Raw genomic sequence first — 14,139 nt, forward strand, 5'->3', positions numbered from 1 at the left:
TTCAGCGGATGTCAGTCTCCCCGCTCATCTCTCCCTCCCCCCTGACTGGTTTCTCCCCCCCCCCCCCGCCTCCTACCTTTGGCGCAGTCCATTCCGTGAAAGCCCGGGAAGCAGTGGCACACTCCAGACACGCACTCGCCGTTGCCATGGCAATTCTGGGGGCATTCTTGCACGGATTCTGTGAAGGCATGGGGAGCTCGAGTCGGATAATAATAATATGATAATGAGCCATCACTTATGTGGCGCTGGCATATTTATTGAGCTCACATTTCTTCAGCCATCCGTCACAGGCCGGCCCCACCAGCTCATTCTCCATTTATCCCATTCTCCTTCTTCGGTTGCTCACGGGGGTTTCCTATGTGTGTCTAGATACCTCTAAAAGCGGGGGGTCACACCACGCCTTAGTGCCTCACGCACCACAGGAGCGTGAAGGATAGTTATCGGCCACTGGGGGGGGGGGCAGCGCTGTCCCGGTTACTGATGAGGAGGGGGGGACGCCTTGACCTGTGTCTACCAGCAGGGGGTGCTGCTGCTTAGGTAACTGAGTAGGCTGAAACACTTTACCCGCCCCCCCCGGGCAGGAACATGCTAGCTCTGTTTCAGTGCTACTTAGCTCCCTGTCAAGAGAGATGGATGACATCGCTCAGCACGGAGCTGGAGAAGGGAGTCAGAAACCCACCCACCCCCCCCCCCCTTAAAAGCTCCCCCACCCACCTCCCTGCCTGGTTCATGTCCCCAGTATGGCCTTCATTTCCTACTATTTTTTACATGAATATGTCACTGTTGGTTAGCAACCACAGATCAGAGCTGGGTCCTGCTGAGAACCATGGGGGGCCGAGGAAGCAGAGTGGACATTGGTTCAAAGCCCCTTAAAATCCCGTTATTTACTCTTCTGAGCTCCACTGCAAACTCTAATTGTTCTGATCACTCAGTTTCCAGTATAGATATTAGGTATCTAATTGCACATGATGTCAGGCTTAACGAGAAGCTTGGAGCTCCTAGAATCTCACGGTCACGGACCCGATCCTTCTCTCCACGCCACAAATCGGTGACCTGGCCTGACGATCGGCCCCCTGGGTACTGCAAGACCCAGGCTTTAAAAAAAAAAAACCCCACTATCTTCTCGAAGATCTTCCACCAATAACAGGCCGACAGAATCATGGACTGTGAAGAGCGAGAACCCACCCAGCACCACGGTGTTGAAGGAGACCATCTCGCGCTCCTTGCCGTCATTGTAGAAGGCCAGGTGCCAGCTGCCGGGGTGCAGGTGCTGCACGAAGACGGCCTCGTTCAGCACCACCGTCTGCACGCTGCGCCGTTCCCGTGGCGACTCCACCACGCTCCACTTCTCTCGGCCGTCTAGTCGCTCCATGTAGTCATACTGCCCGGGGGAGGGGAGTGGGGGCACAATGCTATCAGACTGCCGGCCAGGGATTTGCTCCGTGTCCACATGAATGCCATTGGCTGGGGCAGTTTCTCATTTCTGGGACTCAAAAAGGCACTTTTGGGCCCCTGAGTGTAGTGACTGTCTGTGACCAATAGGGGGCCACACATAAATGCATGGTTTGAGTTCACTGCCCCTGGCCACCAGGCCCTCTGGGAAAGATCCACACCAACACACTTTTCAGACTCTGCTGAATGAGAAGCAGGGAGGGTGTGGATGCTACCAATGGGGTGGGGGGGGGGGAGGGTGGGCTAGGGGGATAAGGTCCTCAGCTCACTGATAACCACCATTTAGGAGTTTAGGGTAAATTCCCTTTCTGGCTGGAGGGGAGAGAGATACCAGCTCTGCTCTTAAATGGTTATTGATATGCTCGCCGAGCCGGTTCAGTGCCAAACCAGCCTCTCGCCCCACCCATGTCTCACGGGGCCACTAACTGTCTCGAAGGGTGAGTTCATCCCCACACACATGCATTGCGGGCTGCGCTTGAACCCGTGACCCTGGAGGTGTGCCCATGTTTTCAGCGGTTGACTAACAGCCCTTATGCGGCTGCCGAGATTCAGAGAGGGGTTCTGTAAAGTTACCCACCAGCTCTACCAGTAAGGGGGTGTCCATTAAAGCCCAGTCACCCACACTTACACTGGGGGGATGTGGAGTCAAAGGTCTGTACCTGGTAACACAGTGTCAGGAGAGTGTATGGAGAGGTGGGGCACCTGCGCATGGGAGGGAGGCAGCCCCTTGCGGATGTAGACCCCAAACAGTGCGTCCTTGCCAAGGGTGATATTGAACTTGAGGAACTGTGCCTGGGTGATGTGCAGCAGGGACCTCCAGAACATTCCAGGGGGCACTTCCTGGGTGACCCGCCGGCCCAGCTCGAGTTCACCTGTGTCGATGCTGATGTTTCGGGGCATCCAGGGTCCTGCGGCAGAGGGGGGGAGGGAGTGGCCTGTTACGGAAAGGCACATAACACACGAAACACCCACATCTCCGCACGGACACGAAACACCCACATCTCCGCACGCATACGTAACACCCACATCTCTGCACGCATACGTAACACCCACATCTCTGCACGGACACAAAACACCCACATCTCTGCACGGACACGAAACACCCACATCTCTGCACGGACACGAAACACCCACATCTCTGCACGGACACGAAACACCCACATCTCTGCACGGACACGAAACACCCACATCTCTGCACGGACACGAAACACCCACATCTCTGCACGGACACAAAATACCCACATCTTTGCACGCACACAAAACACCCACATCTCCGCACGGACACGAAACACCCACATCTCTGCACGGACACGAAACACCCACATCTCTGCACGGACACAAAATACCCACATCTCTGCATGCACACAAAACACCCACATCTCTGCACGCACACGAAACACCCACATCTCTGCACGCACACGAAACACCCACATCTCTGCACGCACACGAAACACCCACATCTCTGCACGCATACGTAACACCCACATCTCTGCACGCACATGAAACACCCACATCTCCACACACTGGGCTCAGGGCCAGTAGGCAGGGATCTGCCTCTATACCTTCATCACAGGACCAGTCTGTTCATTTCATAACGAGGGGTCACCGTTTGTGAACTTCCTGTGTCATAACCCCAATCCCTGTGTGAGATGGCTGACTGTGAAAGTCTCACTGCTGTTGCAGAAACAGTGATACCCAGACAGCATGTTCCAGACAGCCCCCCCCTCCAAAAAAAGTGCCAAAAAAAGCACAACTCATGAAATAACATTGCTTTTCTGTTTATTATCTTATGTTCACCTAGGACAGCAACACGTGAATTAATTACTTTTGGCAAAGCCACCCTCTGAAGAATTGCAGGAGCTGGGATGACACACATCATTGCATTGATTCCTACTATCTCTGCATCATGTGACCATGATGACAGGCACTAATTCTGATTTACAGCGTACATCACGTCGCACGGCGCGGGCCTAGGGCACAAGGCTCTCGCTGCCGCCATGTTCATTGATTTCTAATCCGGCTATTTACGGCTCATTCTGCCAACAGAGTGACCGTCCGCTGTTGGGGGTGTTCGTGGGGAGGGGGTACGGAGAGCTGAGAGACGCTCCGCGTTTCTGTAACACCTGATTCGACAGGAATCAGGTCACACATACGCAGGGGACCGAACCCCAGACAAGGAGAACCGGAAAAAAAATAGTGAGAAAATAAAAAAAGAAAAATCCATGAAAAGCTCATTAATACTAAGCTCCTCCTGCCACCTCATTAATATACAACCAAGATGGGGGGGGCATGACCATGGGGGGGGGGGGCACCAAATGGGAGAAAAGCCAAAAAATAAAAACAAAAAAGGGAGGAAGCAGCATCTCCCAGAAGGAAAGTTCTGGAAAAAGCCGAGCGCCCTTAAATCAACCTGTCTCCTTCCACCCGCTCCTTCCCTCTTCCGCCCCGCATTCCCAGCTCCTCTCCATGCTGGTACGATCCTGTTACTCAGATTTCATCAGCCGCGCCACCTAAATCCGCCGGCCTCCGAACATCTCTCCAAACACGGAGCGGGAGGGAATTTACGGCCCCCGAAAGACTTGCCGTCTCCCTCCGAGGACCGAGCTGGCAGATGCGGGGCCCAGCAAGAAAAGCCTCCCGTCCCGAAAATCCAGTAAACAGTAAATTAAATTTAGAGAGTGTTTTCGCAAAGAAAGAACATCAGCACTATTTGACAGGCAAAGCGCGCGTCTCCGTGGCTGCGAGACGGCATTAAAAGTAACACGCACTCTGAAATGCAACGCTGCTCGTCTCCGTCGCGCTGCTGCACGCATAAATGCGCAATCGCGAGGCTCCATGCGTGTCAATACCGAAGTGGAGCACTGCAGGAGTGAACGCTGAATTGCAAAGGGTCACAATACCTGGAAAGATCTGACTTTGTGTTTTTTAATCAACACACACTTGCATTGGGTTAATTGCCTAGGTTGTTAGGAGTAGCTAATGGGGTGTAACACAAACAACTCACTGAGATCCTGCCTCAAGGACCGACCACACTGATATCTGTCGAGAAATTTTTTTTCTCCTTTTGCTGCTGGAAACAGAAAGAAGCCATTGCCATTCTTACCTCTGCCCCCAGAGGGCAATGTTGCCACGTCGCTGTTGCTTGGCAATTGCGTGCCGAGCCTGTTGCTGACCACATGAGCATTTGAGGGCTGCAGCCGCCAATTGAGTCCAAGCAGGTTCATGGCTGTAGGAGAGGAGGGAGGGAGGGGGGGGGGGGATGTATCACTGCCTTCGACACTTCACAGCCCCTATTCTACAGCATTTTCCACATGGTGACTGCGCTGCATTGTGGCTGCGCACCGCGAGCCGGCAAACAAACTCTGCTGCTCTTGTTACCGCCTAAGTACCTCAGCTGCCCTCACCGTGCGCCCGCAGAGAGCCCAGTGCTACGGACCAAGAGTTCATATCTGCCTTAGGAGAACTCGGGTGTCCTTAGAAGGTCTGAATGACACGTCTCCTGCAGGAGCTCCTGTTCCCCCAACAGTCACATCTCCATCACAAAGGCGATTCGGCAGGGGTGATCGCACGGACTGGTGATGCGTCTCAGAGGGGGCGGGAGAAAAACGCCCGTCCCCGCCAGTGTCTTCACATGCATTTTAAAGGGGAAAACATAGACGGTGAGGCCCCAGACCATCACGGCCTTCCTCGCATTCCTGTGGCTGCAGTAAATACACACTTTCAGGTGGTTTCACGTGAAGTTGGACCTGTGGATATTCAGATGCATGCGGCACACGGAAGAAGAAAATAAGGGGAGACCTTCACAACTAAACGGGAACGTCTGGTGGTGGAACCCCCAACCCCCCCCCCCCCCCCCCCCCAATGAAGAAGTCTTGAGAATAACTGAAAGTGACCAGGAGAATGGAAGAAAAAAGTCATCCCATTGTCCTGTTCCTTTCAGCTCCTCGACTGCCTGGATTCTTGCTTGAGGATCATCTCTTCCAAGCCACCCTCTTGCAGGCCTTCGCCTTCACTTCGGTTGCTTCTCCTCCGCTCCTCCTTTCCCGTCACAGATGCTGGCAGGTACATTCCGAGATAAAATGAGGCAAAATGTACAGGAACTGTGTCCAGCTCAGGGACATATTTCACAAGTGTCCCGGCACTGGAAAATGTGTGAAGCTTGCAAAGCCAAGCAGATGCCCTGGACTGGAGCACTGGGGGGGGGGGGGGGGGGGGGGGGGTTGGTTTCCCAAAGCTGGGGGCTAGGGGTGGAGAGCTCAGGTCCGGAAAGTAAAAATACCAAGATTCTTTTCAGGCAACCAGTTGAGTATAAGGAGTCAGGGTCACTTTCACAGAATACCGAACTGCGTGGTTGGAACATACTTTTGGTCTGGATTTTTACTTTCTGGACCTGGCCTACCCATCTCCGCTGGGGGTCTCCTCGTGAAATGGTCCCACAACCAGGCAGCGTTCCTGGTCCAGGAATGTACAGAGCACAGTGCTTCTGGCTCTTTGGTCCTGGGCAGAGTTTGAGTTTTTAATCGCCTGCTTGATCCATTCTCACCTCCTGTTGTGGTTAATCCCTCTCCGTCTCTCCCTTCCACACAGCCCCTTTTCCTCTTCCTCATTCATGCAAAAATTAAATATACATTTAAGAATGAATGGGATGCAGATGAGGCACGCAGGCAATAACATCTGACCTGACAGCCACGCCCCTCATCAAACGTGATTTGAAAATATATCAAACAGTTTAAGGTTGACGGTCTGAGGTATGTGTGGAGAGAGCTGTCTCAGTGCTGCCCTACATGTACTTCTCGCTCTCCCCAAGAGGTACTCCTGTCCAACTTGTGGCCTGCTTTGGAGGACAGTCTGACCCTGCGCGGCTGGTGGCTCCAAACCTTCCTCTGCCAAGCGATGCAGGGAGATCAAACCTTGCCTGGAACAAAAGGCTTCTCTGCCTCTGAAGAATCCTATAGAAGTTGCCTATTTATATAGGGACGGAACAGGAGGAACCGAACATTTCCTTGCAAAAAAGACAATTGGTCCTCTAGTAATCTGCCTCTGCGATAGCGGGACTGCCCCCTACTGGGCTCTTTTACAACTGCATGCCTCATCATAATACAGAACAAAACCAGTCATTCTGTATCTGGATTTAACCAACCTGGTTAAGTCAGAGTACTGGGGATGGGACTAGCTGACACCAGCATGGGGGGGGGGGGGGGGTCACCTCTAGTCTCTCAGTGCACTCAAACTGATTAATTATATCTCTGGGACACCTCAAAAACCTCATATTCAGTCCTGCAACAAATATGAATTATTAATTGAAAAGGTGTTCCATAAGAAATTCATGAGAGTCCCTCCCGCTTTATGTAATGTTTATGCGTAATTTATCGGCTCAAAGTGATGTATGATATTACCTACATAACATCTGAAAGATGTCCGCTACCTTTAGCTATGCATGAAGGGAGTTTGGGGCTCCAAATGTAATTCCCCTCAAGTCCCTGAACGCCATGGATACAAGATGATGGGATGTCCTCATTTCTGGAAGAGCGAAGGCTGGTGTTTCTGGCTGCAGGTGTGTGTGTGTGTGTGTGTGTGTGGGGGGGGGGGTAGGCTGTGATTGGCATTTTTAGCTTCCAGTTCTCCAGCTTCTTTCCCGCTGTTTTCCGTAAGGATCCTGGCATATTGCCCTCCCACACGTTCTCCTCTATCCTCCTGTCATGGTTACGGTCGGTGTTTGTGTAGAAGGCGAGCGTCGAGTCTGAAGGTGCCCGCGTACTGAGGAACAGTAATAACGCTCCTTCAGAGCGATTTTCTTTCACTGTTTGTAGAGGCACATGGTCCAGTGTGACCTCTGCTACTCTGCATTATACACAGTGAGGGCTGATGGACAATAACTGCAGGACGCTCAATCAATATTGATCAAAAGTTCAGGTTTTAAGCTCTTCTATCCCACACTGCTTAACCAACTTACAAACATAATGAAAAACAGTGACAGATCTGGGGGAACGTATCCATCTTCCATTTCCCAAAATTGCTTGTTGTAACCCTGGGATGTGTTCTGTGTACATTTGTATCCTTTACATGTTACATGCTGCCCTACATGCTTGCCTCTTACATTACATGAAAGGTCACATGCTTGTCTCTTATGTTACATGACAGTTTCAGGTTGCATGCAAGGCACATGTTAAGTTCTTATTTTACGCACCAGTCTACTGGCTAGACTCTTATGCTACTTGCTAGGCTAAACGCTTGGCTCTTATGTTAGACGCTAGGCTAAATGCTTGGCTCATGTTAGACGCTAGGCTAAACGCTTGGCTCTTATGGTACTTGCTAGGCTAAATGCTTGGCTCTTACGTTAGATGTTAGCCTCTTACAGATTAGCTTCTATGTGCCTTCTACAGGGACTGCTGCTGAGCAAACCTTCGCATAGCAAAAGGCTAAAACCCGGGTGCCATTCACACCCAAACACATGCTGCCATTTTGAACTGCTTGTGCCATTCATAAGCTAACATCAGCTGAATTGCAATTACTGCAAAAGACGTTGCTACTTGGGAGAGACAAAACTGAAGAGGCAGGCCGATCCTGCACATATCAAAACATTTCAAAACATCTCTGAAAGGCACTGAAATCAGGACACAGCACCACCTCAATTAACGCCGGCAAGGAATTAAACTCAAGTTAAACCGGACCTCGAAGAGTTAATTTATTTAAAAACATTGCTTTTAAAACATCCCACAAACATCCCTCATTTTCGCTTGGTCCTGTAAATAATTACACAATGAATAGTCTAATTTGTCACTAAATGAACAAGATTGACCTCAATTACATCTCTAAGCGTTGTGTTTGTAATTGCTGCAGTTGAGGTGTGAATTAAACTTCCTGCAGTGTTTCTCGGCTGCATTGTCCCTGTAGACCATTTGAGTTTTTTGGATGGACACCTCACTGTGGTACAGCTAAACCTAGAACCCAGCAAGGTGTAAGAAATTACAATAATTAAAATGTCTATTCCTTGCATAATTACACTTCTTTGGTCCTTTGGTCCCATTAATAGATGCATAGTATGAAGTTCCAGTCCTGGCTCTAGACAGATTAGAGTTAATTTATACTTTTAACATCCATATGCCTCCGAATATCTATCCCACAAATGTATCACGATGAACAAGATACTTTTAATATTCACTAAGGGCCTTAAACGTGTTCAGACAACTAACTCACAATTGCTAATTATTTGTTTAATCTCCTTGAACAGACGACTGAAATTAATCCCTTTTTCTCAAACAGGAGCATTAAAAATACATGTATCTGCTTGAGTTTACACCTCTGCCATTTTTATGACTCAATTCATGGGCAAAAAGCAGAGAAACAAACAATGAACTGCAGATCTCACTGGTTGAGGGGAGTGGTGTGGAGAACAGTGGGGAGAAAGGTGAGGGGAACAGCAAGGAGAACAGCAGGGAGAACGCCGGGGGAGAGCGGTGAGGGCAACAGTGGGGAGAACAGTGGGGAGAACAGTGGGGAGAACAGCGGGGAGAAAGGTGAGGGGAACAGCAAGGGGAACAGTGGGGAGAACACCGGGGAGAAAGGCAAGGGGAACAGCACGGAGAATGGCGGGGGGAGAGCGGTGAGGGCAACAGTGGGGAGAACAGCAAGGGGAACAGCGAGGAGAAAGGTGAGGGGAACAGCGAGGAGAAAGGTGTGGAGAACAGCAGGGAGAAAAGTGAGGGGAACAGCAAGGGGAACGGTGTGGAGAACAGCGGCAAGAAAGGTGAGAGGAATAGCAAGAGAAATAGCTGGGAGAACGCCAGGGTGAAAGGCGAGGGGAACAGCACGGAGAATGGCGGGGGAGAGCAGTGAGGAGAACGGTGGGGAGAATGGCAGGGAGAAATCTGGGGCGATATGCAGCTGATAGCTACAGAGGCTTTCTGAATGGCTAGCAATGCAGGGCACCCAGAACAGGGTGGTGGGGCACTGGCTAACAAACCGTGGGCAAATTAAGGAGACCCGTTTAGCTAGTGACCTGTTCTTGGGCTATGGGTGTAAGCTGGCGTCTCATGAAGAACATGGCTTCAAAAGGGCTGTAAGTAGAATTCTAGTGGGGGGGGACATATCTGTCCTCTGAAAGGTAGGCATCGTGATTCCCACACTGCAACTAAGCCATGTTTCGCAGTGGACAAGCGAGCTTGTGAAATTTGAAGTCATGGCCAGTGAATCCTCTCCGGTGTCCATCCTACCTGCGTAAATCGACAGTCCTCCAGCAACTCACTTACTCTATCATTAAAACGCTCCAGCAAGACCTTCCGATTCAGTGTTACTTGAGTAACAGCAGAGAATATCTTTTATATGCAAACACACACACACACACACACACACACCAGAGCATCGCGTATACAAGTGTTTCCCAACCCACTCTTCAGGGACGTACACACAGTCCATGTTTTTGCTCCTTCCCAGCTTCCCAGGGAAATCTTGCAGGGAGCTTGGAGAGAGCAAAAACATGAACTGACTGTGGATCCCCAGGAACTGCATTGGGAAACACTGTCTTATACTAAAAAAGCAAACAGCAGACTCACATCCTGAGACAGTTGTGTGAGCAGCTGCTCCGCATCCCTCCTAGCGAAACAGCCACACCTTTCATCCCGGCTCCAGCATGACCAGCCACACCATCTCCACCCTGTCTTACCGCTCGAAAACGGCTGCGACCTTCACCCCCCTGCCTTCCCGCTCTGGAAACGTCACCATCGAGGAGCACTACGTCCTCACAGTCGACAAGGGGAGGTTTCTCAAACAGCGGTCTCAGTCATTCTTCGAGCACGCTCAGAATTTTAAGTGGTTTGCTACCCAGTTACAGGGTGGGGGGGGTGGGAGAGGTGGTTGATCAACGTGTCCAAAAAAAAAAAAAAAAAGCATTAAAACTTCTCTCTGCAGTTTGTCAGAAACCCCAGAAGCTGTTCTGTTTCTTTCATTAATTCTCATTGAGAGCAAACGGTTACTCTTGGTGTGTGCGCATGTCTCCTGTAAAAAAAAAAAAAAAAAAAAGTGTGTCACACTATTAAATATTCAGCTGTCGGTGCCAGCTGTCGCCTGGGAGATAAAGGCTTCCGGGAAACTCTCTGCCGCGTCGTGGCCATGCAGTCCCTCTCATCGCCACAGGTGGCGCTGTGGTTCCCAAGATGAGATCTACTTTTGTCTGCGCCCCGTGGCGGCTTTAGCGGATCGGAATATCTGGCTTCGCCTCTTCTCGCAATTTTTCTGGGGCTTTGGATGATAGAAAAAAATACTGGGAAAAAAAAATAAAGGGAAAACCTTCAAAGGGCATATTTATGTTATAATCCCGGGCATTTCCCGGCAAACACCTCCTGGCTACAAACTGAACAGCGAGGAAAGCGACATCCATGAATGGAGCATGGCGATCGATGGGGGTCGCGATGATCACTCTGGCTACTGAGGAATCCATCCGAGACTCCAAACGCATGGCCGCACTCCACATCAAGCCCTCTGATTGGTCTCTTCATGCACCGAGAGATTTCTGGGTCATGCGTTTCACGATGAAAGGACCCGACAGAAAGCAGCATGAAGGAATCAGCTGTCTAGGTGTCCTGGTTAACACTAGGGGGGTGGGGCGGGTAAAACAGGCCTGACAGGAAGGGGGAGAATGAAACGAACCAAATGGCACTCAATTTGCTGATAATATGTTTTATTTATTTTTTTTTTGTGATTGAATGGTCTAAGCAACTATTATAGCTTAAATAGCTGACAGCTGCCCTTTAAACAAAATGCACTTCAATCGATAAACCAATAGGATCGAGACCTCTGGCTTGATTAGCAAAAGCCCCAATTACCAGGAAGCATATGTGTGTGGGATAAGTTTAAGAAAGATGGAAAGAGACAGTCGAGTTCAACAGGCACAACTTGCACCTTCCTCACGCTGATAATCTCAAGTGCTCCGGGTTTGGGTCTCTCTCTTTTTTTTGTTCCCTGCATCCTCCCTGGCTGAACGCGGAAGAAGAAACCGGATCAAAGACGCGGAGAAGGGGAGGCCGGCCCGGCTGCTGCCCCGCAAGATGCTCATCGTTTACCATTTCTTCCCTTTGTCTCCCCTCAATTAAAGGAAATTAGTCATGCTGTCCTTACAGGAGACGGACCCGCGGGAGTCCACTGAGAGAGAGCCTTCATTCTTCACAACTCAGGATGCCAGGCTTGCTCTCCTTGCATCAGGACCGCTCACCTGTATCCTAGCAACCGGCATCCTCTCAGCCTGAAAATGTTCTCGGTCTGTGTCTCTCCGCACCGTTAATGCCGAGTGAATGAAGAAACAGTTGTTTGAACCTCATCCGCAGCATTCCGGTAAATTATTCCATAAGGTATGGCATTCGCCAGTTCCTCCCCGGATCCTTAATATTCACAAGGGCCTCTTCAAAAACTTTGCGGTGCGGTTGGAAAACGCTGCCACTAAATGTAGGCAGCTGAAGCCTTGAACAAATCTTACCAGATAAGAATAAACCACACATGGTTTTGGGGATATATCTGGATGATAGGCCTCACCTTCAGGATTCATTTGGAGAGTCAAACGGCAGGTTTTGTTTTGACAAGAGATGAAGCAAGAGTGTGAACGTGCCCAGCCCCCCCCCCGCTCCACCGAGCGTCTCGCACATGCACCACCGTGCAGCGCCGAGGTGGGAGGGTCTGTTGGAGGAGAATCTGCAGACAGTGCCGCAGGTAGATCTTCGCTGAGAGCCGCGGTTCAGCAGCTACCGCATCCACTCGGCACCGGGTCTCGGAGGGTTCGGCCCCGCCAACCGTGGGCCTCCCCTGAGCGCCGTGTAGTCTGGAGATTATCCCAGAAATCACAAGCTCCCCTCTCCAGTGGACCGAGACAATGAACCACTTCTGCACATTATAAGAATAAATAGCTCAGAACAGATGCTGGAATAACTGCGGAAATATGTCTAAAACTGGATGATCTCGGGTTTCTGTTTCTTCCTATTTTCGTTTTCACGTCCGCCTGTCCGACGGGCGTTTATCTTGATACACACCGGGTAGATACTGAACTCTGATCACAATTAACACACTGAGCTCACAATGGCACGGATGCACTGGTCTCCCGAGTATTAACAGCGCGACACAACTCCCTGCTCATTACCGCTGTCACACAGAATCTCGCAGGGGCCCGGGAAGCTGCGCAGAACATTCAGTGTGGGCCATCATTGTTTTGGTTTAGCTGACAGTTTGAGGTTCTTTTTATATCACAGCCAAGAACCATGCTCAAGGCTTCCATGGGAGACCCCTTCCCAGAACCTGAACCTGCCACAACATAAACAAGCATGAAGGCCCACAACATCAACATCCATGAAGGTCCATCAGATAAACCACTACACTCCCTACCTTTCACCTTTCACCTTGCTACCTTTCACCTTGGACTATCTGGTGGAGATCCCACAGGATCCCTGCTCTGCTCAAAACTAGCTAAAGAAAAGCTAAAACTAAAAGAGAAATTGAAAGGTTAATTCAACTAAACTGTAAACCACCCTGAGGAAAAAATGCTGAACGACAAATTTCCCGCTTTCCAAAAGTGCAACCGGTGAGGACACAGTGTCCAGTGGTTACCACCATCATACCTATGAAGTAGGAGAGCAGGACGGCCAACAGTGTGGCCGCCGTGATAGCGGACACAGCCGCACACTTCCAGCTGCAGTACTTGGACGGCTTCTTCAGCTTGAAGGAACTCCGTGAGAAGGTGTTTCGGGGCAGCAGTCGAGGCGGAGGCGAGTAGACCGTTCCGGAAGTGAGGGGGTACCCTGGCGAGGAGCTGCTGAACAGAGGAGTGGTCCCAGAAGATGTTTTAAACAGAAAGTGCCTGTAGAAATGGAGTGAAAGAGATTGAGAGAGAGAGAGAGAGAGAGAGAGGAAGAATGACAAGAGAGTCACACTTGACCGAATATGTACTTACAAGGAGATGGTGTTAACACAAAGTATCATAGTCAGACATATGATCAAAACGTCTTTGGACAGTGGGGGCTGATAAATAAAAGAAAAAAACCCGTCCCTTCACTTAGGCCCCATAAAAATCTTTCTTACCCAGTGGCTAAAACATCAGCCAGAACAATGTGCAGGCACACGTTTCAACGGCACCCCGCAGCGTACATCTGGACGGGCGATTTGTGCTACACAAATGCTCTCCCCTGCCGTTCCCCCTCCGCCAGGCTGCTCAGATGGCATGTTAGGGCCCCCCCCCGCACCCCAAAATGACTGATTTCTCAGTGACGGTTATTTGCACAGACTCGCTGGATGCCAACCTAAAGGCTCGGCCACAAACAGGTCAGAGTCACTGCGGCACATCAGTGTGAAGCGACAGGAATATCCAAACAAAGTACACATGGGAAAATATTAAGCTGTTAATAGATGGAAGCTGAATAAACCATGAATATTTATCTGTGCCTGTTCACTATGTTCATGCTTTTGCTTCTGTGATTTCCTTCACTGTAATTCAGGTATCCTGGTCAGGGTTGCAGGGGGGCCTGCAGACTATCTCAGGGAGCACGAGGCACGTGGATGACACTGCTGGTCACCAGTTAGGTGACATAGGTGGCTGCCAAGGACCACATTCTGTGAGTAAACTGGAGGAACCTACACAACATGGGGAGAATATTAAACTTCATACAACACAGGGAGAACATGCAAGCTTCATACAACAGGGAGAACCTGCAA

At 50.3% G+C, this 14,139-nt stretch overlaps 1 protein-coding gene across 1 annotated transcript in view; it reads right to left on the reverse strand.

Annotated features, from left to right (window-relative positions):
- Positions 1 to 14,139, reverse strand: part of LOC125720018 (teneurin-2-like) — a 73,833-nt gene that overhangs the window by 28,024 nt on the left and 31,670 nt on the right. Inside the window, 5 exon segments of the mRNA XM_048994952.1 lie at positions 77 to 178; positions 1,186 to 1,381; positions 2,155 to 2,360; positions 4,556 to 4,678; positions 13,050 to 13,288. Of these exon segments, the coding sequence (XP_048850909.1) occupies positions 77 to 178; positions 1,186 to 1,381; positions 2,155 to 2,360; positions 4,556 to 4,678; positions 13,050 to 13,288 (866 nt within the window).

This window comes from Brienomyrus brachyistius, chromosome 24 (assembly GCF_023856365.1).
Source record: "Brienomyrus brachyistius isolate T26 chromosome 24, BBRACH_0.4, whole genome shotgun sequence".
In the NCBI taxonomy this organism is placed as follows: Eukaryota; Metazoa; Chordata; class Actinopteri; order Osteoglossiformes; family Mormyridae; genus Brienomyrus; species Brienomyrus brachyistius.